The sequence below is a fragment of the Erpetoichthys calabaricus genome, chromosome 2 (genome assembly GCF_900747795.2).
Source record: "Erpetoichthys calabaricus chromosome 2, fErpCal1.3, whole genome shotgun sequence".
NCBI classification, from domain to species: domain Eukaryota; kingdom Metazoa; phylum Chordata; class Cladistia; order Polypteriformes; family Polypteridae; genus Erpetoichthys; species Erpetoichthys calabaricus.
In genome coordinates this window covers 322,575,935-322,602,769 of record NC_041395.2, presented here as the reverse complement: position 1 = coordinate 322,602,769, position 26,835 = coordinate 322,575,935, and the positions used below count along the sequence as shown (strand labels likewise).

Below are 26,835 nucleotides of genomic sequence, written 5' to 3'. Positions count from 1 at the left end.
CGGCGGCCCCTTTTAGGAATGATACAACACAGGGGCTTCTTGTGGAGCCGTCTGCATTTTGTCAGATTTCCAGGAATGTGAGGCATGGGCATGGGGATGGGGTTGGGGAGGGAGGTGGGGGGTTCTTAATGAGCCAGTGACAGAATTACACTGTTGAATAACAAAGCTAATTTGGGAGCCTTGGGAGGGAGGAGAGTTGTATTTAAAGCTACCAGGGATGACAAGTCCCTTCCAGAAGGGAATCCAAGGAGGCAGCAAGTGAAATGTGTTGTTTAGCATACTGATGAAAGTGCTGGACACAGCTGATAAACATTGAAGATCAAGGTGTCCCTGGAAGGCAATGGCCCCTTTAACAGAGAAAGGTGACAAAAGGTAAGGTAAAAGAGGCTAGCACAAATTCTATGGGAATCATCTAGTCCCCCTTTCCTACTAGGGGATGTTAAAACTGTGTGTGTTTTTTTTAAATATATTTTATGTGGGGGAAGGAATTAGTATCCTGCCATCAATATCACATGTGGTGTGCATATTCTTTTGCCCTTAGATTGACATTCTGTTATTTTTCACTTGTTAGCTAACATGTTGTCTACCATCAAGATTGGTAAAGTTTTACATCTAATCCAGTGGACAATGGCTAGTGGCTGTTTTATTTAAATTATTTGCTTACTGCCTGATTGCAGGTTTGTAATACAATTCAGCAGTTTTTCTGCCATTATGTCATATCATGTACATTGCTAAGGTGATTGGGTAAGGGCTTTTCTTAGTTTAAACTTGTATGGACCTACTTTAATAAACCTTCATTTCCAAATAATAAAAACCCTGAAGATTTACACAATGGAATTCTAATGGTGGCTGCTAATACTAAAGTCAGTAATATGTGTTTAGGAAAGCTTTCTCACAGTATCTTCTATTTAATACTACAATGGTGGGGTTTGTTATTTTTTTCTCATTGGTCTGGCTTTGCATGTTCTAGTGGGATCTCAGATCTCAAACAGAAAAATGAGAAGCCAACTAAAAAAAAATTTCATCTATATAGTATTCATGTCAATAGCTTTCCACTCCAACGCATTTGTTTGCATTGAATAAGATAGTACTTTTTGTTTTTGCCATGTATGAAGTTCCCTACTTGCTTGCAGTGCTGGATAAGTGGCTTATAAGATGGATGGATTGATACGAATGCTTTCTTTCTTTCTCGTGCAGGCTGGGTTAGAGAACGCAGCTGTGGGTTCTTCTCTATAAATCTCTATTTTTCTTTGTACATCTTCATTGTGAAAGATGTCTGTGATTAACAATGCCACATCCATTATAGTGTAAATTCATACATACAGTACACTCTGTGTACATCTGCTGTGATGGAGCTTCTGTGATTTTAATCATACCTTTTCCTCACTGCTGGCTGGCTATCTTTCTAATCTTAGTGTCATTTCCATAATGCAGCAGTTCAAAGTGACACCAATATCCCGGTAGTTTTGTATTTGTGAAAGGATTTTGGAGAGTGCTCAAGCTGAAAGGTGTTATTTGGTAAATAAACACTAGATGGCATACACAATTGCCACATGAGAGAGTTCCTTTACAGCAATATTATAAACAACCACTTTCATGCCTTAGTGTAGAACTAGACAAATAATGAGTTGGTATTGATTATGAGATTTTTTTGGTGGATTATGCTTTCTCTGCTGCTTCTGTGCTAAAATAAGCCTTTGTCAGTGTTGGCTATATACAGTGTATGTGAAAATACTACTACTGTTATTACCACTACTCCTCTATCACAAGTATCAGATATATCTCTTTCCTTCCTAAGCTGATAGTATCCTTGCTTACCTGAAAGGATTTTTTAAAAGGCAGTTTTCTTCTAAATTTGGCTGGAAGCAGCTGCTGTCCCATATAGGACAGAAATCGCTGGCATTGAGACACATCTTTGTTCATGGAAACTATCGCTGCCTCTTTGAAGACAAAAATAAAAGTTGAGCACATTGGGGGAAATGTCACATGCCTGTCTTGTTTACTCTGGCATTCCTTCCAGTTAGGAGTGTGTGGACAGCATAGAAAGAGAGAGAGAGTTTTTTGCCCGTGGCCTCTCTCTGCTGTTGTCTTCTCCAGGCCACGTGACATTTACCTCCATATCTGCTGCCAAGTGCATGCGAAGTCATGAACCTTTACTGCAGTGCATTATAAATACTTCTATCACACTCTAAATCAAATAAAATTGATTTCTTTGTCTTGAGATTTTTAATGGTGTTCTGTGGGAGACTCTGTGTAAAACACTTTTTAACAATGGTATATAAAATAAACATAAATTCTTAAGTATCTAGGGCACCACATCAATCCAGCATCTTCAGTTCCTGAACCTTGTCTTTTCATGTTCTCCCCATGCTTACTTGTGTTTTTGTCTGGGTGTTGTGGTTTTATACTGCATTCCCACAGATATGATTTGTTAGGTTAGCGTTTCTAATTTGGCCGTTTGAGTGTGTGCACATGCAGGCTCTACAAAGGCCCATGTGTGTTCCCATATGTATCCATATTAAAAGGAACTAATAAAAAGATTTTACTGAAATTTCAATAAGTTATAGTACATACAAATATAATTACAATAAATTAACTAAAACAGAATAAACCAAATTCAGCTGTGCACAGCAAAAGAAGGGAAAAACAATCAGAATATAAAGTTATATGATTGTATATCTCAAATGATGCATTTTAAATATGATAAAGGCAAAAAACACATTCAAGGTGAATAGTAAATATTGCCATGTTTCAGACCACTAATTAAAAACATTTTCTGGTAACATGTGTGTACAGTGGAACTTCGGGTCACGACCATAATTCATTCCAAAACTCTGGTCGCAACCCGAAGTAATTTCCCCCATAGGATTGTATGTAAATACAATTAATCTGTTCCGGACCATACTAGCTGTATGTAAATATATATATATATATTTTTAAAGATGTTTAAGCACAAAAATAGTTAATTATACCATAGAATGCACAGTGTAATAGTAAATTAATGTTTACTTACTTCTTCTGTAATGTTTACTTCTTCTGCTTGGGCTCTCTCTCTCTCTCTCTCTCTCGCTTGCTCGCGAGAGAGACCGGAAGAGAAACTGGCTTGTTCGTCCACCCGAGTGTGTAGTCGTGAACAGATGCAAAAGTTTGGCAAACTTTTTGGTCGTAATCTGATTTGTACGTGGTCCAAGACGTTCGTTACCCAGGGTTCCAATGTATATATTTATTTTTTGGCTAATGTTAAAAAAAGTCAGTTTCCAGTATATATGAAATGAAAGGAATCTAGAAGAATCTGTGTTAATGGTTATGCGTGGTAGTGTGGATTGTTTTGAAGAGTTAGATGGTTTTAATTGTTCAATGTATTTTTGAGTGGAGATGTGCTTTTTAATGTGACACAATTTAGCATAGAAGTCAGTTTTGCAGTAAAGACAGTGTGCCCTAGAATCATTATCGATGCAGGGTTTCAGTTATCCTTTGATGGGTTGCTCACAAACTCAGCTCTTTGAATAAGTTTGTAATGGTATTTTGCTGTGAAGGTTGCTACATTAAATTAATTGCTTTGTAAGTGGCTGTGCAATGTGGACAACTGTCAAAGACATTGTATACAATAGTGCCTTACACATTGTGTAAAAGTTAGTTGTACAGGATCCCCACAAAGTTCAGTTGTTCAAACAATGGCAGATTTCTTTGCAAAGAGCTTGGCAATACTTTGTGAAAGGCCATACATAAAAGAGCTGAGTTACTTTCTTGATTCCGAATCTTTCCTTTCAACATGTCTCCCCCAAGAAACCAATTCTTGGTTTCGGTGCAAAAGAGAAAATCTGAGGTTCTTCTCCGTAATGATTTTTCCTTGATGAATTGTCCTTTTCTCATGTGTGATTATCTTTGAGAATGCTCTTAAAAGTGGCCAAAGCTATTTTAATCAATTTTCAGAGTACAATGTCTCTTTCACTGATGTCAGGCTCTGACTGTGTTACCTGTACAACTGAATCACTATAGTGCTGTTCTCAAGGTTCTTGAAACTATTTAAAACAAATTGAAAATTCTGATGCAAATGCCATGAACATGTTTCTCTTTTCCATTGCACTCTTACAGGGACACAAGCAACGCTGCAGGCTCCATGTAGACAATTATGGGGTGAGGAAGATGGTGGGAGAGCTTAGCTGTTAGCTAACCAGACAAGCTTGATGGACTGAATGGCCTCCTATTGTTTGTCAAAGTTCTTTTGTTCTTATGACTGATTGAATGTGGAAATGTGATTTGTCCCATGTTTGGTACTGATTCCTTACAATTCCTGGAGGTCAAATCCCTGCCTGTCTAAATGGAGTTTACATAATTTTATAGATTATATTATCAATATTCTCTATGTCCCAATCCCAAGTACTGTAGTCCTCCCCATAGATCTTTAAGCTGAGTAACCACTGCAGGGTCACAAGGAGCTAGTGCCATTCCTCACAGCACTGGGTGTGAAAAAGTGTGCATAGGTTGCCAGGTAGTATAACTGGTAACTCTAACTTGACCCCATGTGAGCGAATGCCCCTATTGATGGTTTGACCATTCATACTGTTTTCTTGTTTTAGATTGTGCTTCCACTTTTATATCTGATGTGGAAGACAAATAGCACATATGTGAAATGCCAACAACATCAAGAAAGCAAAATTATTGTGAAATATCACTATTTTTGATTAAATACCTTAATTACTGTAGGCTAAATATATCCTTTTTATGCAGTTTCTTCATGAATGTCATTAATGCTCATATCTCGGACAGTAGGAATTTACTGCAACTATAACACTAATTTTGCCTAAACAAGATTAACATTGTAATATTTTATTCAGTAAAAAATATGTGAAATTTTTAAAGAACTTATGCATATTGTTTTTATTTTTGCATTTGAATGGGGAGGTGCGGGACAGCAAACCCTGATGAACCATCATCAATGATTCAATGGCTGACATTGAATTATGGCAGTGCTAATCTTCCAGGCACTTAAATTGAAATCCTGTCATGTAACTAGCTGTGCTGCTTTTGCTAAATATACATCAAACAAAGTGATGCTATATTGTTTACATGAAGTCTTCTCTCTATGTCTAAGAATGGAGTTATAATGTTTTACGTAAAGTACTCTGTGATGATATCTGACTTGAAAGGTGTTAAGTAATGTTCTGTAGAGTGTAGCTGAGGAGATAAAATTATGTGAAGTGTATCTATTAATTATTCAAATAAAAAAAGCATTTGCTCTTCTTCTCTTTCAACATGATGTATTGGTAGAAATGATGTGTTATTTATATAAAACATAGTAGGATGGCAAATGATTTAATTAATACGCTCTAGAATGTATTGATTTATTAATTCAGAGTTTATTAACTTAATTCCAATTGTGTCACCCTTTTGGGGTCTATACGGTCACGTTTGTTTGACTTGGTTAGGTGTATCACACTTCAGTGTAGGTATGTTGTCTTGTCACTCAGTCATTACATTATGTAGCTCCCTTCTAAGACCATGCAATTTCAAGGAAATTTTCCTCTTTCTGTCCGTATTTTGTTATACAGCACATAAGCCTATAGTATAGTACTACATATCAAAAGAGCAAAATATGCAGTGAGAACATTCACAATTAACACTGACATTTTCAGAAAAATTTTTCCCAATAATTTTGGTGACAGTTTTTTTTTTTCCATTTCCCTTGGTGTTTCTTCAAATCCACTTTTAATCGCAAAATACAGTACTGAACTGCACATTTAGATAGGATTAATTAGTTGATATAGTCTGAGTAATAAACATTTTAAGTGGCCTGCTTAGCGTAGCCTAATTTAGACATTCATCAATGATGATGTTCATTTATGTTGCCAAAATAAAAAGTATTTTAATATACATTTAGGAACATTTTAAAGCATTCAGTTCTGGAACACTTTCCTGCAAGCACTCTCCAACGCCATTGGAATGCTTTCTGACCTTTTTGAAGGTCTTAATTCCCCAAGTTGAGAACCCACTGAGGTAGTTGTTAGTATTGAGCTATAGGAGACACACAACATGACTGGATGAAACTATGTTGTATAATTAAGCATCTTTGTAAAGAATGCTGTTGTATTTTATGATGGGGCACATGTTCCCTGAAACTAGGTTCTTTTATCTCTGAGTACATTGCTAGATCAAAAGCACTCGCACCTCAAGAAAGAAGGCAAAAGAAAATAATCAACCCTCATAGAAATCTGCATTAAAAGTTAAAATAACAATTGTCAAGGCACCGGAAGTTAAATAAACTATCATCAGAATATGAGTCTTTGGTATGACAGGGACATTTTCATCTTGCTTGAGGCTGAGATCTTGACTGTTCTGATGTGATCATTTTGCATGGCTCAAAGAGAAAGGCCTAAAGGTTGGATGTTAAACAATTGTGATAGACAACCAGCAAACAGCAAGGTGTGTTGACTGGTGTTTTAGTTTACTGTAAACACAACTGACAGTGAGACAAAAAGATATACTCTTAGACAAAAGCTGTAATCCTGCGAGACAATGAAATTGTTTTCCAAATTGAGAAGAAAACCCTGAACATACCTGTGGTCTTCTGCTATGGCTGCTACAGAACACTGTGTGTGCTGTTGACAGTGATGGGAATTGTAGCCCTTGCTTTGGTGCTGTTTTGTGAGTTGCCCCCTTCACAATATAACCCCTTTACTGATATAACATATAGCCTGTATTTTAAGTTGGACCAACGGCAAAGCATGTGCAACATCTTGTGAAAATCAGTTCAGCCATTTTTGAATTATTAGCAAACAGACAAACAAGAAGACACCCTAATGGCTTATTATTTTATTTATATAGACTGGTTATATAAAGGATCTTGTATTTCACCTTGGGGGTCTATCTTTTTTGTAGTTTGTCTTTGAATGTTTTCATTTTAAGCCCCCGTGACCCTGTGTTCGGATTCAGCGGGTTGGAAAATGGATGGATTTAAATGGGACCTTGACTCACAGCTTATACAATGTGTGATATTTCTAGTGCAAGCTAAAATAATGAAAGAAAAAGTAATGGAGAAATATTTATCTTAATCTAGTCCTTAAAACATTTTGATAGCGCCCTCAGAAAAAAAAAGAAAGTCAACAGTTTTGGAAATTTGGAATTTGGAAATTTCTTGTGTGATAGAATGAGAGCATAAAGAAGTCTTAAACTTAAATGATGTATTTTATTATCAGCAAGCACTGACTTCTAAAAAAATTAGAGTGAAGGCAGTGGTCCTCCAGGAACTTTGACTAAGGCTGGGTTTATACTTCACGCAACGCATGCTGCAGTGGACGCTCTTGCTACGCAAGCGTTGTAGTGTTTATACTTGCGCATGTACTTTATGTAAATCTGGAGGAATCCCCCAGGTGGCAGTGTGAGATATTATCACAGCGAGAACATGTTCGGCTTCTGTGTGTTGTGAATTGCCTAGAACACCCATTAAATTCCGATGACACCTTACCGTAATATCTCTGAAAAGGATGTTTATTGATTAAATCCAGGGATGTGTCCATTCCAGCAAGCATTGGGCACAAGTGAGAAACAATCCCTGGACGAGGCCTCAGCTCATCACAAGGTGAATACAAGCACACACATACACTAGCGTCATTTTAGTGGCACCAAATCCCCAAATCTGCATATCTTTGGAAGGAAACTGGAGCATACTGAGGAAACCCAGCCGGAAAACATGTAAACTCCAGGCAGGGAATACCAGCGACGTGACGCCCTGCAAGACAGCAGCGCCAACACTTCGCCACCGTGTTACCCCTATGTTCATTATTTAAACAAAATTACCTATTTATCTGTAAAATGTAATATACATACTTTAATGCTTTTCATCCTGAAAGTTATATCAAGTATAAATCTAAGGATTCTAAATGTGCAGAGAGTTGGAATATCATACATTTAATGTGCTCAGTATGGTGGTCTATTGCTGGCGATCCGCTGTTGTCAGGACCAGAGGAAACCCTAGAAAAAAAGACGGCACAGAAGACTTTTAAAATGTATCGTGTCATTATGATCGGGAATATGCGATGCTTGAATATAAAAGCACCACGAATACATCTGTATGTCGACATTTTGCTTCACCACATCGAACCATTTATCAAACATCGAAGCGTGCACACCGATCTCGTAGGATCCGCAGAGCGGCTTTCTGTCAAATGTAGATAGTAAACAGAGACTCTGACATCACGTTCCAACTTTTAGCACACTGCGCCCCCTGACTTTTTGCTGGTACTGCAACTCGCGCACGCGTCGCGTTAATTTCTGAGGACCTGCTCAGAGGACGCATCAAATGAACGCTAAGAACGCGTGGCAGCCATGATGCGGGTGCGTACACGTTCTGAGCATGAAGTATAAAATAAAAGGATAAGTACAATATTAATCATGTCAGTTATTTTTCACAATCATGGTATATGTTACACTTCCATAGGATATTGTATACTTAAATGAAGCATTTTCCAGTAAAAAATGCAGTGCCTGTTCTTGTAGTTTAAAATTATTCTACAGGATCTAAGTGTGAAAGCAAACACTGTGAAACAGTGAAATATATCCATTTAATAGCCGGAAGGGTTTTCAATGAAAAAAAAAAAAGCCTTCTGCTTTTCTGAGATATAGTTATGAAGTAATACATTTTATTATACATTTTTGGCACTTTCTTTCCTGAGGTAAGAATATGTTTCTGTCTACTTGTCATTTCAAAGGGACCATTCTGAGTTTCACCAGAACAATTTTTATCCCCAAAAATGACATGGATATACTGTTTTACAATATGTGTGTGCCATCTTGAAGTATGACTCAATATTCAAGAGTATTCTTTGTATTAACATTAATTTATTTAGTAAGATTTAGGCCTTTGATGTTTGGGGCAGCATTCCCTAGATCTGATTTTAAATCAGGAGAACAAGCACAGTATTTTTTAAAATATATATAAAAAATCTTCACTTAAATTTGCCTTGTTGAAATTGTGTTTTTATATATATCATCCTTTTTCTTCTTCCTCCTCTTCATCTTTTCCCACTTTTGTATGGAGTTGATGTGCTTGATCAACATTATCCATACAGCTTGGTCCTACACCTCCTCCACAAGTCACACCCTTTTTCTTCAGATTTTTTTACTTTATCCATTCACCTCCACGTTGGCCCCCTCGCTTTCTCTTCTCATGACTCAACACATCCATAACCAGATCAAAGAGGTAAGGACTTAAAGAAGATCCTTGTTGCAAACCTACTTTAGCTGGGATCTTGTCTGTTACCCCAACACTGCTTTTAACCTTACTCCCTCATACATATCCCAAACAATCATCACATGATTTTGAAAATAAGTTACTTATCTGAAACCTGTCAAATACTTGAATGTTTTCTGTATTGTGTAAATTATCCTGTATTTATCATGTAAAGGGATTTTACTATAGTGTCCATACATAAATTAGGTGTACAGTGTGTAAAAAAGTTGATTCATACAATTAAATTTATTGGATAATTAAAAAATAACAATATTTTCTTCATTGTGTGGTATTTGTATACAGGACAAATTACTCCAGAAGATGGGCTCTTGACTTTCTCCTGTTCTTGTTTTATCACAATGCAGAGTAAATCCAACCTTCACCCCACCTCATCTGGAGGATCAGGAAGATAATACATTGCTGTAGCATCTATTAACCTATCCACCGTAACAAGTAAAGTTTAAATTTGGTATGAGGATATGCATTCATGCTTTGGTGTGGTATAAATCACAATGCACCTCAGGGAAAAAGTCATCAAATTTCCAGCATTCCATTTCCTTAAAAGCTTGAAAGCTTAGCGTGTTGTATTCAAAGGTCAAAGGGTCCACTTATCTCCATTTCTCCTGAGAATTGCTTCTTGGACCAATAAGTACAGATTATCAGTGAGTTTTCCATGCCATTTAGGGACAGATGAGAATACACAAGTTTGTCTCAAAATATTTTGTCATGACACTGCTTACAAATTAACATCTTCCACTTGTTTCGGTAAAGAGTAACAGGAGCCCTCAAAAGTTAAATACATAGAAATGTACAGCACAGTGTAGTGGGGGTAATTCAGAAAGCCACCTGCAATGATTCTAAAACAATTATTTTATAAAGTTGACTTCTCTCAATTGTTTTACTATACCTGTTGGCTTTCCTCTCTTTCTCATGGTTTTTGTGGGGGGGGGGGGGGGGGGCGGCTAAGGGGTTGGGGCTTTGGGGAGTTGATTTAAATTTAGTTTTGTTAAGTTTTAATTTGATTGTATGAATGTTATATGTTTTTAATAAATTCAATAAAAGATTATAAATAGATGTAGAAATATTTAGATATAATATATATATAATATAATAAATATATATATATAAAGTCATAGAGTCCTGTTTAGATCCTTGCCTAATCTTTGTGTAGGGTATATGAAGTGTACCATCTCTACCAGACATGATGGAGTTAAATCTAATAAGGACACTGAAGCATTGACTGATGTCTAAGGTTTAATTAGGGAGCCCTTTAAGTCAATAACATTGCTGAAAAGTCAAACCATTTTCATAGTTTGGTGGGCAAAATTTTATTTCACATCTCAACAATCTCAAACAATGGGTGGCACGGTAGCGCCGTGGTAGTGCTGCTACCTCACAGTAAGGAGACCAGGGTTTGCTTCCTGGGTCCTCCCTGCATGGAATGTGCATGTTCTCCCCGTGTCTGCGTGGATTTCCTCTGGGTGCACCGGTTTCCTCTCACAGTCTAAAGACATGCAGGTTAGGTGCATTGGCGGTCCTAAATTGTCCCTAGTGTGTGCTTGGTGTGTGAGTGTGTGTGCCCTGTGGTGGGTTGGAGCCCTGCCCGGGGTTTGTTCCTGTCTTGCACCCTGTGCTGGCTGGGATTGGCTCCAGCAGTCCCCCATGACCCTATGTTAGGATATAGCGGGTTGGAAAATGATTGACTGACTGACAGACTTTCAAACAAACCTAAGTTATTTTAAATCACTTGTTTGACATAGTGAGCACCATCTTTGCTTCTTACTTAAAGAACTGGCATTTGAAATGAATTACCGTTGGTCATCTGGCATCTGCCTTATTCTTGGTTGGAAAAAGGGTGTTCCATTTTAATTTTGTATAGCACAATTCCACCTTGGCTTTAAGAATATGTATGCATAATATAACATTGAGGTGCATTCAGAGATTTGGATAGCTGGTTTAAAAGTTGGAGCAATTTTTACATTTTTCTAGTGTCTTCAAAGAGTTTGTTACAGCGATTTTATTAATTAAAAATTTTGGAACAGTGAGTCGTATTCAAAACAACAGTAATATAATTTAATGGTGTTTATTAGTACTGTACATAAAACATGTTTTTTAATGCAACTTTACAATATCGTGTGGTTTAAATTGCTTTCATAGACAGTATATATTCCAACTCAGATGATGAAAAGATTCATGTGCTCTTGTTAGTTGTTGGATGTGGAGGGTCTAAGGCTAATTGTATTTAAAATTTCTTCAGCATAACATTTTTGATATAAAAATGCCTCTGAGCATGATAGAGAACAGATAATTGTAACACTTTACCAAAAATTAGTGTTAGAGAAATACTGAATCATTATAATCTTAAAGCAGCCATGAGGTTGTTTTTGTGTAAGTTAATTTGCTTTTATTTTTTGCTATTACGGACATTATTACACTTGCCTGCTTCAATTTCAAGAAGGGGGAGAAGTGAGCTGCTGTGACTGAGGTTCACAATGGATGCTGTGCAGATGGGTTTGAGGCAGAAGTCAAACTGTTGACATATAACGAGTCCTGCTCCTGCATTCTACTATACTAAGGGAGGGTACATACTTTGCATGGTGATGCATAAATGAACATTATCACTACTGCCATATTGAATAAAGAATATCATTATTAGCTAATTGAATAAATAAATGCACATTCTAACATTGCACAATTTCTTATATGGCAATAGTTTACTCATCCAAACCTGTCTACATCTGACCCAGTCCCATGCTGTGTCCTGAAGTGTGGTGCAGTTACTTCAGCATTCATGACTGCAGGTGTTTCACTGTTTTGCCATCAGGATCAGCTGTTGAACAAGTAAAGGAAAAAAATATAAAAGTTGAAGTAACTGCCGTTAAGGTAAAAGTAAGACAGCAAACTAATTTGTAGCTGAAGTTGTACAGAATATTTGTCTGTTGTAAGATGGACGAGTTTGCAAATTCACCAATGTTTTTCAATGTGAAATTTAGAAAATTCAGAAATATGTACAATATGCTGTATTCAATGTTTGTTGAGATATCTTGAACTTTTACGTAAAATTTCCTTGAATAATAAGTGTGCTTAATTTAAGCAAAATCAGTCCACATGGGGCGCTAGGGTGGCACAGTGGTAGTGCTGCTACCTTGCAGTAAGGAGACATGGGTTCGCTTCCCGGGTCCTCCCTGTGTAGAGTTTGCATGTTCTCCCTGTGTCTGCATGGATTTCCTCCAGGTGCTCCAGTTTCCTCCCACAGTCCAAAGACATGTAGGTTAGGTGCATTGGCGATCCTAAATTGTCCCTAATGTGTGCTTGGTGTGTGTGTGTGTGTGTGTGTGTCCTGTGGTGGGCTGGCACCCTGCCCGGGATTTGTTCCTGCCTTGCACCCTGTGTTGGCTGGGATTGGCTCCAGCAGACCCCCCGTGACCCTGTGTTAGGATATAGAGGATTGGATACTGACTGACTGACAGTCCATTAGGAGCCAAGTTGACACATAGACGGATGTGGCAATTACAGTAGATGCTTTTTGATTTATATTTGAATGCGCCACAAAAGAAAGGAGACAAATCATAAGGTTTATTCCCAAAACACCATTTACTCTTCACCTGCTGCTGACATAACATAATGAGGGGTGTTTTGTCTGTATGAAGGTGCTAAATTTGAAAAAGCCAATGAAGAAGCTCTGCTATTACTTTTTTCATTTCTTGGAATGGAAGCCAACATAGGTGCACACCTACTTGGAAAAAGTTGCTTGGGGAAGATGCCCTTATTTTAAAGGAATATTCCACCCAAAAATTATATATTTTTTTATTTGTTACACATCTTGTGTCAGTTGTAGCAATGACCAAATAAATTTTTAATGTTATGTTTTTATGGAGAAGGAGATCACAAACGTTCTTACACAATAGGCTTCTGTGAAGACCAACGCCAAAGAAAAAAAGCAACAAACAATATCAAAAATTATTGTTAAATTAACTAGTAAATCCTCTCATGACCAGCAGGAGAGTGTCTTCCATTTAAAAATGAGCTTAAATTTTTTTCTCAACCATTGCTGTAATCAACATGGGGTAAGTAATAGATAAAAAAACATTTTTGAGTGAAGAGATTTTGTTTGGAAAAGAAAAGGTGTCTGCAACAACACTGTTTTAATTGCTTGCCAGCTTTGCAGTGTCCAGCAAAAGCCTGGCCCCACAGAAGGTGGAAGTGTAACCACACAACTTCAGGGACCTTTGTTCAGATCATGCAATGTTTGTGGTTTGCTTGTTAATTCTTTGTTATTCTGGTTTGTTCTTTCACAATTGAAAGCGTGTGATTCTAAACCGGACATGTTTCTGTTTCAATTTAGACAGTTCGTGGCTAATGTATTTTCCTCAGTAGTGGGTGACTACCGTGAGGCTCACATTATTTTATATTCAAACTTGTATTAATGTGTTGTTTGATGATGCTGGACAAGATTCCAATGATCTGATGCAAGTTATGCTGAATAGTGTTGTTAAATAATTACAAAAAAATGTCCTTAGCTTTCACAAAACCATAGCAGAGTAGCTGCTCAACTTTCCTTGTCCAGCAGTGTAGGAGAAGTCTGTTGTTTCCTCGGGTCGTTAGAAACATAAAATTCTTGTCACTTACTTGGTGAAGGGGAGCTTGACTCACACTATGGCAGTTTTTGGTTATCAGTAGTTTCTCATTGTGTCTCCAACCAAATCAAAAAATAAATAAATAAATATTTTAAAATAGCCCCCTACATTACTTGTGGGCTTTGCATAAGTCATTCTTACAGTTTGCCACCTGTTAAGGATTTGAGATCATGCAATCTTAATAAAAGTTGAATTATTGTCCCATACTGGATGCATTTTTACCATTAAGCTTTCCCATATAGGAAATTCTTATATCTTTTCATGAACTCTTTTCCCTAAAAGATCAGCAATTACATATTGGATACACATGGATAACTTATTGGTTGAAAATTCAACCTGCAGTCTTGATCATCACACAAGTGATTTTTTTGCACAATTTTTGCTGTCCTTCACCACAAGAGGGCAATACTTCCTGCAAGAATAATGTAGCATAAAAGTTGAGCATTGGAAATAAAATCAACTAGATTCCTTACAGCTTGAGAAAATGTTAACAATTTATTTTAAAAATAATATAGCTTACAAGATGGTTTAATTAATTCTTAATCTATTAAAGATAATACATTGACATAGTGTTTAGTATTTCTCACACCTAAAGAATCCTGTGCTTCAGTTCCAGCCCAAGATTCGGACTGACTGGGTGGAGTATGCATGCTCTTCTAATATCTGCATGAGGTTTAGATTCATGCTAAATTACCCCTGTAAGTGTCCTGTCAAAGGTTGGTTCCTAGCTTGTTGTTAATGCTGCAGTGGCCCCCACAACTTTCAATTTGATTACATGCATACAAAATGAATACATGGATGGATATGATAAGGCAATGAAACATCTACGAGTTTGTATGGTTGGTAAAACTTCAGATTATATTTTATCTATTCAGTTTCCACACTCAACATTATTTCAAAGTGTTTTGTAGGTACAGTACAGTTGTTTGTACATTTAGAGCACACAAAAATTACACCCAACAGTGGAACATTTGTGGGATATAAGCCAGCAGGATCATTCTTTACCATCTTTGTTCTTAGTCACTAGGGGACCACACTGTTTCCTGAATTCACATCTCTGCGCATTTTATTAAAATACAATGCTGAAATGTTTAAAATTATTGTGTCTAAATATGGCACATTTTAGTTTTACCGAGCTGAATGTAGAGATAAGCAAATGAAGCACCTTTGGTTTTATAAGATTCACTCCTAACTTTTTGCCATTCATTATTTCTTTATAGTTGCAAACTAGGAGTTGAGCCAACAAACTAACTTTCTGTCATCCAGTGAGCTGCTTCTGCCTGTTTTTTGTTTTTCTCCCATTTGCATTTGTAATACCTGGTTTGAAGTGAACTAAAAATGACTGTATGCTGTTTGTATGCAAGACATGATTTCACACTTAAGGATTTGAGCAGCAGAGCTGATGTAGTGCCTCAAATGAAGCAGTCTTCCGTGTAGTTCAGAGAAGATGTACAGCTGGAAAATTTATCATCTTAATATTTTCTATTGTTATTAACATTATAACTGCTTTGGCAATAATGTACATAGGTTGAATTTGCTTTTAAGAACATTTTTATATAGCCATTCACAGAAGTAACTATCACTAAAAAAAATAAAAATGCATTACAGAGTTGGCATGGAACTGTGGCCTGAAGCTAAGCAATCACATTCTCTATATCGCTCCTTTGAAGGTGCATGATATCCCAACATATTTTACGTATAGTGTGCAATTCCTTAATTTTATTTTTTATTTTACAGTTAGAGTGCCACTTCTTGTTTATGCTGCCAGTAACACTGGTGCATCCTGTGCAAGTCCCTTAATACAATGGTTAGAGCTTGGAGTGCCAAACTCAATTTGGCTGCTTTTCTTCTTTTTTTATCAGTTCCTCAGTCAAACTCCCCCACAAGGTGCTTGCAAATCACTGGCTGTAACTCCATGATATTTAATTTGAGGAAATCAGAAATATGTGCATAGAGAGATTGTATCTTGGTTTTCCTGGAAATTCCCACCCCTAATAACCTTAACTTTAGAGTGAACCCGTGGACCAGATCCAAAGTTAAGAATAAATATGGCTTCCTAAGGTACAACCAGTTAACCATGTCTTCTGTCCTGTTCTTTAACTTCTGCTGCTCTTCCCTGTGACCTTTTTGCATACTGATAGAAAGTAATATTTTGTTTCTTTCTTGCAGGGAGGACCAAAACACTGAAGTGCAGAAAAGAAGCTCCACCTTCACAATGAGTACAGGTGGGTGTGTTGCGTTGTCTATAATTGTGTCAGTTCTCATTTATAAAGAGAAACATAAAAAGAGCCAGGAGCCAGAAGCAGACAGGTAAAGGGCCAAATATAATGCCAAAGAAGTCTGGATAAGTCACCAGTCAGCCTGCCTTGGTTTCACTTCATTAGGTGAGCAGATCTTCATTTGTGATTTTTTTTTTTTTTTTTTTTTTACTTTTTATTGAATTTATTAAAAAAATTATTAAAAGCAAGTAACATTCCGTAAAACTTAACAAAACAAAATTCAATTCAACCACCACTCATGAAAAAGGCAGGATTGCCAACAGCTAGAGTAAAAGTTTAAAAGAGTATCCTTTTCCCCAATATAAATGCTTATTCTAAAATGTTATTTATTAGATCCTGCCAGGTTTTAAAAAAAAAAAGGTTTTGAACAGATCCTGTAAATGATTTTTTCCCCCCAATTTCAAGTAGTATATAACATCATATACCCACTAACTTTAAAGAGGTGGACTAGGATTCTTCCAGTTGAGCAAAATAAGTCTACATGCTAATAGTGAAGTAAAGACAATTACAGTTTGCTTGTCCTTCTCTACTTTAATCCCATTTGGAAGTCATTTGCGATTTAATGTGTCTGGAGCAGCATATTCTTGTAAATCTTTGTGCTGTGTGTTTGCTTTCTGATCAGTTTCTCTGAGAGGCCAGAATATGCAAAGAGGAATATCTCACATTTTTGGTGTGGGAAACAGTAAATGGATGACAAGTCACCTTGTGCTGGACACACCATACCTCATGCCCTTTTTGCCATTTATGAATCACCTGACACTCAGAAGGCATCAACTTGGGTCAGTCTGTATAAAGCAAATTCTTTCATTTTGTTTTACAGTGCTGCCAACTCCTGATATTCAGGGAGTAATTACATAGAATGTACAAAGCAGTTGGTTTTGTATAGCACCTTGCATGCTGACCACATACAATTTTATAATTTTTTGTATGCCAGCTTTAATAATGATGAACACTATGACAGAACCTCTACAATACAGTCTATATAACAGCTTATACAAGAAGCACTATTAGGATCTCCTTCTAAAGCATTTAATACACACTATATCTCTGACCATTAATTGCATTCCCTATTCAATCAATGAACTCTACCAGTACAGTGATTCAAGCCCAACTACTGTCTGTTTGCTTGCCCTGCACTGTCAAGAAATAATGTGAATACACCTTCCATTGTTGCTTATGGCTATATTATGTCAGCCTACAACTGCCATCCACCAAGCAGAAGCAATAATATATTGGTGTGGGATGTGGGGTTTTCGGGGATGTGAAACAGGAAAACAAGTGCTTGTCGAGGTCCTGCCTACTTGGGTGACAGTTTCTGATGGTGCTACTCCCAAGATAACCCATAGAATGGTACAGTGGAACCTCGGTTCACAAACGTCTCGGAACACGTACAAATCGGTTTACGACCAAAAAGTTCGCCAAACTTTTGCATCTGTTCACAACCACACACTCGGTATACGAACAAGCCAGTTTCCCTTTCGGTTTGTATGTGTTCAGTCTCTCCCTGTGCATTTCCTGTGCAGCGAGCAAGAGAGAGAGACAGCGCGAAACACACGAGAGAGAGAGACACACACACACACACACACACACACACACACACGCGAGAGAGAGAGAGAGACACACAGGCGCGTGCGCGAGAGAGAGAGACACACACACACAGGTGCGCGAGAGAGTGAGAGAGAGACACACAGACGAGAAAGAGACACACACACAGGCGCGTGCGCGAGAGAGAGACACAAACACACACACAGGCGCGTGCGCGAGAGAGAGACACACACAGGCGCGTGCGCGAGAGAGACACACACACACAGGCGCGAGAGAGAGAGAGAGACACACACACACAGGCGTGTGCGCGAGAGAGACACACACACACAGGCACGCGAGAGAGACACACACAGGTACGCGAGCGAGAGAGAGGGCTGGACACATAAGTTAGAGAAGGCAGTTAAAGAATGCACTGGGCTTGTTTTTGTTTTCAGTTCTGTTTACAGCGATCGGTTCGTAGTGTGCATTGTTGCAGTGTTACTTTCCTTGGTGTTTATTAAATTATGGATTTTTTCAAATGTTCATTTTTTTCCCTGTGCTTAAAACTCATTAAAAAAAAGTGTTTTTAGCCAGCAGTTGGTAGCGCTACAGCACAAACAATTGCAGTGTTAATTGTCTCTGTTGTTCAAGGTTTTCTCAGTGTTATTCAATGTTTTTACATTTAGTTTACTATTACGCTGTGCATTCTATGGTTTAATTAACTATATTTGTGCTTAAAAACTTAAAAAATATATATATTTATGTACAGTTCGTATGGTTTGGAACGGATTAACTGTATTTACATACAATCCTATGGGGGAAATTACTTCGGTTCACGACCAAATCGGGTTACGACCAGAGTTTTGGAACAAATTACGACCGTGAACCGAGGTTTCAGTGTACATTGTCTTTTATAACATCTTCAGAGGTTTCTCACACATTAGACACATTAGAGGACTGATTCTCCTCAAGAAGAAGATCCTGCTTTGGCCCTTTTTGCATAGCATGTTTGTGTTAACCTAACAAATCAGGTCTTTTTTTTTAGATAGACCCTCAGGTTTTCCTAAGTCTGCACCAGTCTGCCACCCAATTCTACCAAGAACAAAAGCTTTTTTTGGTAATTTTTTTTCTCAGTGTGCTCTACAAGGTTTTACAAAGTAATCATGGTTTAGATAATGGCTTTCTATGCACAGTAACAGTCTTTATAGAACTTTTGCCATTGCATATGATGCCATCCAAAATAAGCACTTTCACTTATAGGAAGATGTCTTTTTTTATTTTGCATTGGCCCATTTTAAGTTATATAAGTACTGTTTACAAAGAGATCAGCCTTGATGTTTGGGTTCTGAGGCACAGAGATGCTCCTCCAACTCAGGTTGCTCTTTGTAACATGATTGCTATTTGTTTTATTTTTTGACACTGCATTTTCCCTTCCTTAGAAAAAGCCCAGATACTCAGGCTTCACTTCTTTTGCTCAGGCTGGTATGTGACAAGTGGGCCAAACAATTTGAAGAGGGCTTAACTGAGCTGTCATTATCAGGCTGTCAGATGTTTCCAGTCCTGGATAAATGACTTCCCTCCACACCCTTTCTATGAAGGGGGAGGGGGTGTGGGGGAGATAGGCACTGCTGCCAGAGATTTTTATGGCCAGCAGGTGCTAATCTCTGCAGTGCCAGCTGCTTGCAGTATTTGTCACTCTGTAGCCCTTTGTCATAGTCTCTTTATAGATAATTTTTTTTCCCAGGCTTCACTGACAAGTCCCAGGAAAGGAAAACATTTTTAACATTTCTTCTTGTTGTGCTTAGAGCCTGTGCTTGTTTGGAAATTACAATCTATTCTGCCCACCCCCTGCCTTTAGCATGAGATACTCCCACAACAAACATGATGTCATGGTTATTTTTATCTTTAATATGCATCCCAGTCTCAAAATATACATCTGTTTCTGTGGGAGAGGGGAATCTGTGGTTGTCAGGTGATGCCAGCATGCTGTGACAGAATTGATCTTTCACAAGTTAGTCACAACTGTTTGGATACCTGAACAATCACCAAGGGGAGGGAGAAAAACAAAAGATATAAGTACACAATAATAGAAATAACTGCCCCAGTTCTGTCAGTTTCCAAAAGGTGGCTTCCTATTTGCCCCCTCATAGAAGTTTATAAATCAGTTCAATGTTGCTAATGATGTCTAATGTCACTGTTAAAGTACCACTACTTATGATTCCTGTTTCCCATTTAAGTGGTCTGAACTTCGCTCTTTCCATGATGTTTGTCTTCTCGATATCTTGTTGTGTGCACTAGTTCTGAGATATTTTCCTGCCTTTGTGATACTGAAAGCCTTGGAATATGTATATGGAAAAAAATTGACATATTAGATGGTCCAGCATAGACTTTACTGTAGAATGCTCAGAAAGGGATGGGCAGCCAGCTGATTGATGTCTCCAGATTGTGTCTGACTTTGTCTGTTTTATCTGACTGTGAGCACCCAGAGGTTTGTTTTCTGTATGGTTGCTGCTGACTGGAGTTTTTGTTTTTCTCTCCTCCATTGTCAACTGGTCACAGTTCAAAAATAATATTAATTGAAAGAGTTAGTTAGGATCCATTAATGTTAATTAATTGGAAATGCTTTGTGCTACTTGGTGTTTGAATTAATCAGTATCTTTATGTGTATGCATTATGTAATTAGTGATTTGTAACTTTTGTAATTGTATTATATGTGAAATATTGGTAAAGTGGCGGCACGGTGGCACAGTGGGTAGCGCTGCTGCCTCGCAGTTGGGAGACCTGGGGACCCGGGTTCGCTTCCTGGGTCCTCCCTGCGTGGAGTTTGCATGTTCTCCCCGTGTCTACGTGGGTTTCCTCCGGGCGCTCCGGTTTCCTCCCACAGTCCAAAGACATGCAGGTTAGGTGGATTGGCAGTTCTAAATTGGCCCTAGTGTGTGCTTGGTGTGTCGGTGTGTTTGTGTGAGTCCTGCGGTGGGTTGGCACCCTGCCCAAGATTGTTTCCTGCCTTGTGCCCTGTGTTGGCTGGGATTGGCTCCAGCAGACCCCCGTGACCCTGTGTTCGGATTCAGCGGGTTGGACAATGGATGGATGGATATTGGTAAAGTGCTTTGAGCCAGCACTCAGTAAAGAACGCTCTACAAAAATGAGCTGAACTAAATGTGACCTACAGGAAAGAGACCACACTTTACTTAGTCTTACACCATATTACTTTGAGGATAATACTGTATCCTGAATTTGAGAAAGTTCTGAGACGTGTTTTCTTAGTGTGAACACCTATACTAAACACTCCAGTATCTCAGTCTTACTAAAGTGAGCTTTCTCTCTATTTTGTTTGCTCATTGTTTGCCTAAGTGCTGCTTCCATTTTACCATTATACTTGGTTTGATTCAGGTGTGCTAATTTGATTTGTAGAATGGTCCTGCAATTTGTCAAGGAGGCAATGTTAAGATTTTGTTTTCTCTTTAATACACATTGTGATTGGAGGTAACGGTAAGAAGGGGTGGGGCTTAGATACTAACCTTTTTTTTTAAATGGTTTTCAAACTCAAATCTGCCAAATGTTTAAAGCTTCTTTGTACATGTTCCTACTTCTGATTATTTTGAGTTTTTATATTTCTATAAAAAGTTATAATGTTTTACACTTTTACTTGAACACTTGCTCGCATACTTTTTAGAAACCTCTTGAAAGGAAATGTATCCATCCATCTTTTAAACCAACTTATCTTGAGCAAGGATGTGGAACAGCTGTAGCCTTTCCAAGCAAGAAAGTAATGCAAGGCAGGAACAACACCTGTGCAAACACACACACTAAGGCCAATAATATGGAATTGCCAATCTAAGGAAATGAATATCTATAAGGATCTAAATACTGTATATGTGTATACAGTGTTGCAGTTAAAATTATTACTATAATCTAGTTTCTTCACAAACATCACTATGAATTTGACTTGTTCAGTTTCTTTTTATTTTTTATTGATTTTAATTAAAAGGACATAATAATCCATACAATCAAATCAAACTTAACAAAACCAAAATTCAACCCCCACCCAAAAGAAAAAGAGGCGATCCAGCTAACAAAGCAAATCTTTGAAGCAGCAAGAAAGCAAGAATATCCTTTTCCCCAATATAGAAGCTTTTTCAAAAATGTTATTGATGAAATCCTACCATATTTTTTTAAATTTTTGAACAGATCCTCTGAGTGAGAATTTGATATTTTCCAATCCATATTACTAAACGAAGGTTGTAAACCGGATGGGCGCAGGGCTCACCGGATATACCGAAACCCCAAAGGTCCATGCGCGCCTACAACACGCTTGTGAAAGGAGTCACGGCACACACCAACTGTGACAACGCGCGCGCCTACAACGCACTTGCGAAAGGAGTCACGGCTCAAACCAAAGGTCCATGCTGTGACAACGCGCTTGCGAAAGGAGTCACGGCTCAAACTAACTGTGACAACGCGCGCGCCTACAACGCGCTTGCAAAAGGAGTCACAGCTCAAACCAAAGGTCCATGCTGAGACATCGCACGCGCCTACAACGTGTTTGCGAAAGGAGTCACGACTCAAACCAACTGTGACAACGCGCGCACCTACAACGCGCTTGCGAAAGGAGTCGCGGCTCAAACCAAAGAAAACACAGAAACGAGACTACGACCTGTGAACTACACCTGAGGTAAAGCGTGCACGCCAGGTTGTACGGTCGCCTGGACGCGACCGCCCACACCACCGCACATACCCTCCATGATATGTCTTCACGGCTTCCCACTGAGGCGCATATTGCGCTGTGGCGCTCACCCCACAGTCTGACGCAGCGGCTTCCCAGAGTCAGTAGGTGGCCCCCAAACAACACAACCTGTTCAAGCAGTCAGTGTCAGCGAAGGCAACAGACTCGCGTCTCCACATAACGAAACCGCTTTAGTACAGATATGCTTATTGGATTAAATGACATTTCCCCAGATGCACCCGCCCTCCATGATACGTCATCCATCCACATATCGGACAGAACAGAAACTGATTGCCATTCTAGGATTTCCGATTCGCTAGCGAATCGCGGCCTTACTTGTTTCTAATAGTATGTGACATCAGTTACCCACTGACTTAAAGGTGGTGGGGTGGGATTCTTCCAGCTGAGCAAGATAAGTCTACGTGCTAGTAGTGAGGTAAAGGCAATTATAATTTGTCTGACCTTCTCCACTTTAAGTCCATTTGTAAGTCCACCAAATACAGCTGCTTAATGGGTTAGGAGTGATTGTGATACCAATGCTATATGATAGACATTCAATGAATTTTGTCCAAAGCAATTTTAATTTTTGTGCGCACCTAAAACACTTAGTCCAGTGAGGCTGGAGCTAGATTGCAACGTTCACAGGTTGAATCTTGCCCTGGAAACATTTTGGATAGTTTTAATTGAGATAAATGTGCTTGACGGAAGATTTTAAGTTGAATAATTTAGTGTTTTGCGCATATGGAGCTTGAGTATATTGTATGCATAGCTACCTTTCACTCCTTTTAAGAAATATTAAGTGAAAGATTATTTCCCATTGTACCCTGGCATTTTTGAAAAGAAGGGACTTTAAAATGTTTTTATAAGTTGTGGAGATGCTGTCTGAGTCTTCAGGACTGATCAGTATTTCTTCTGGAATAGAAATAAGTGGAATATCAGGAAAATTCGGCATGTTCCATTTAGCAAAGTTTGTAGCCTTCGAAGTAGTGGAAAAATTGTGTTGATGAGAAGTTAAATTTGAAGCTTAAATGCTCAAGTCTCTAAATTTTTTAAACTCCTTAAAACATGAAAAACGAGTTGCATTTTTTTGGCATGAAAAATTACATTTATAATAAATCTCAAAAGTACAATAATGATAGAAATAATAATAGTAATGATGAATAAAAATAATAATATGAAATGAACAATAATAACAAAAATAATTATAACAGTAATAATAATACTACTAATGATGCCAAAACAGTATATAATCTCAAAATGAGTCCCTTGTGTGGTAAATCTTAAAGCATGATGAAAGACACAATCCAACATCACAGCTTGGAAAATAATAGCGTGCCTCTTCGGATTTTGTTTCCGAATTTATCAGTTTTTGAACAGCACACTACACAGGTACGAGTTGGATTCTGTTTTTTTTTCTGTTGAAGGTATATAATCAATAAAATGTCTACCAATAAGATGCTCTGGATTGATCCATGATCTGCTCCACTACCACATAATCAGGGCACCATGTAGTCCCTACATTGACGGATTGAAGACTAGATGTCCACATGACCATCATCGTTTAATTCTTCCACGTGAAGCCTGAAAACCATGAGGACTGATTAAGATCATTTATGTTGGGTAGAATGCCTAGTGGGGGCTGGGCGGTCTTGTGGCCTCGGGATCCCTGCAGATTTTGTTTCTTTCTCCAGCTGTCTGGAGTTTTTTTTTTCTCTCCTCCCTGGCCATCGGACCTTACTTTACTCTTTGTTAATTAGTATTGCCTAATTTTATTCTCATATTTTTTCTTTTTTCTTTCTTCATCTTGTAAAGCACTTTGAGCTACATCATTTGTATGAAAACGTGCTATAGAAATAAATGATGATGTTGTTATTGTGATGTGCTGGGTCAACCATGTAGGGAATATAAAGAAGTACTGCAAGATTTTAATTCTATTGTAGACCAGGCTTGTGTATGTTCATCAATTTGTGTTGATGTCCAAGTCTTTATGGTCTGTATATTTGCCACCCAGTAATAAAATTGAAAGTTAGGTAGTGCCATACCCCCTTCTGCTTTAGGTCATCATAGAGCTGCCCTTTAGGTGCATGGATGTTTCGAATTCCAAATAAATGAAGTAATGATTGAATCTAATTTTTAAAAAAAAGATTTTTTAATGTATACGGGGATGGTTTGAAATAGAAAAAGATGCTTGGGAAGGATGTTCATCTTAACAGTGTTGATTCTCCCTACTAATGTGAAGTGGAGTGTCACAAACTTGACACAGAGTCATAGAAAGGTTTGGGGCAGCCACCCATGTAATTGATTTCCTGGCTGCAAAAGTCGTTTTTAAATGAATACTGCACTGATGTGCACACAACCGAGTCCAAGACAGAACTGAGGGAATAGGGAAAAGGTGCAGGCTTTTAAAGGGGAAGACAGGAAGTGAGATCATAGGGATTGGGCTCATGGTCTTCAGCCATTGGTTCGAGGCCGAACGTGACATCACAGGGGCCGGAGCCGGCAAGGTCTCCTTCCATAGGCTCGGTCCCAGAAGTGACGTCAAGAGAGCCAGGTGGAATCTCCCGTGAATGGTCTACAGGAAAGGGAGAAAAAGAGTCCGTGCTCTCTGCTGCATCCCGGCATGCCTCGGAACTGCCCTTATTCAAGCCCTTTAGCTGCCTCCCATGCGCAGAGAGCAAAATGTAATAAGAGCTTTGTATTTACTTGTGATATTCATCCCTAGATATTGAAACTGATCTGCTATGATAAATGGGAAGATGTCCAGTCTAATATTGTGTGCAAGAGAGTTCACCGGAAAAAGCACACTTTTATTCAAATTGATTTTTAGGTCCAGATATCTTTTGAAAATCTGCTAGTGCTTGTAGGACTGCTAGCACAGAATTTTGTGAGTCAGATATATACAGTGCCATATCATCTGCATATAGTGATATTTTCTGCTCAAGTCTTTCTCTAAAATCCCCTTTACCTAAACAATGGCTCAGTGGTGACTGCAAAGAACAGTGATGATAGGGGATATCAACTCGTTCAGGTTTTATCTTTCAACAAGAACATTAACACTACAGTTGTTAAAGAGCAAAGTGGTTTAAATAATTATCTTGTACTCTGTAAGTTAGAGTTCAACTCTAGCATGAGGTAACTGTATTTATTTACTATTTTGTTAAAAAAAAGCATTTTTAAAAAATTGATCCTTAAATAACGTGTAGTATATTGAACATCGTAAATTGACAATAACAAACTAAATTAAAATAAATGACAGATGAATCTGAATGATAGCAATGTTTCTAATATTACGTTGCCTAATATTATTATTAATAACCAGAGATTTTTTAGTGCTTGCCTGTTCTGCCATTTTTAGTTCATGTGAGCAGTGCTCTGTAAAATAAGCAACTCAGTGATTAAAGAAGATTGTGTCTCAGCATTTTCTGGCAGTGACATTGTCACCACATGAGTAGACATGGAACTTTTTCCTCCCACATATAGTGCATAGCCTGAATTTGAGATTGTCCAGTTTCTTGCATTCTTTCCCGTATCATATAACATTGCAGAAATCTTTTTGAGGCCATGAATACACCTTTGTGCTCTTTCAGAAGTTGCCTAAGCAGAAGTAGTAATTAAGTATTTCAAGTGTACAGCTTTCCTGAATTTAGCAATATAAATCTTTCCAAGGGGTCTAGCACAGAAATACTCTGTTAAACATAAACAACATCACGTAAAAGTTAAAAAGAAAAAAGCTACAGAGATTCAGAGACATAAAAATGTAATTCCCCTCTTTTAATTGTTTGGTTTTACATTTTAGGTCATAATTAATTACTTCTTACCAAGTTTAAAATTGGCATAAATCCAATCTCTGGTGACAATCAAAACAAATTGTGCTTTCTTTTTTGTGCTGTTTATTTAACAAAAAGTAAGCCGACAATTATTAGCCAACTATGAAAAATTAGGTATACTCATGATTCAGTAGCTTGTAGAAACATGGTTAGAAGCAATAACGTGACATAATCATTTTTTGTATGTATTTGTTAGTCTGTTTCATTATATTGGAGGACCTTCTGATCTCTTCTACTTTACAGCACTTCTTTAATTCATTTTTTTATACACAGCACTTTTTAAAGTCTAGCCACATCATCTCAAAGCATATAAGGTCTGAAACTTGACTTGGGCATTCCAAAAACCTTAAATCTGTGATTTTTCAGCCATTATGTTATACATATGTTTGTTTGGTTAAGGTTAGTGTTGATTGGCAAAATTCAGCATTTTTTGCAGTGAATATACTGTGTTTGCCAACTGTTTTCATGTACCCCATGATGCTTTGCGAGGCCAACATGATATCACAGATCTGTAGCTTCCATGTGCACATTTTTCACGTAGCCCACTGTAAGAACGTAGTCGAAATGACATTCGCTGGTTCGCCAGCATACATGGAAAAGAAATAAGGTGTTT

At 38.0% G+C, this 26,835-nt stretch overlaps 1 protein-coding gene across 9 annotated transcripts in view; it reads left to right on the top strand.

Moving 5' to 3' along the window:
• Window positions 1–202: 202 nt before the first annotated feature.
• The window catches only part of LOC114647307 (sorbin and SH3 domain-containing protein 1), a 155,943-nt gene continuing 129,310 nt past the window's right edge, over window positions 203–26,835 (top strand). For 5 of the 9 annotated variants that reach the window (XM_051923353.1, XM_051923354.1, XM_051923352.1 and 2 more), the window contains exons 1-2: window positions 206–372; window positions 16,036–16,091. In XM_051923353.1, coding sequence (XP_051779313.1) covers window positions 341–372; window positions 16,036–16,091 — 88 coding nt within the window. In that variant the 5' untranslated portion in view covers window positions 206–340. Of the gene's footprint in view, window positions 373–16,035; window positions 16,092–26,835 lie in introns of all 9 variants that reach the window. The other 4 variants (XM_051923347.1, XM_051923349.1, XM_051923348.1 and 1 more) reach the window with 2 other exon arrangements.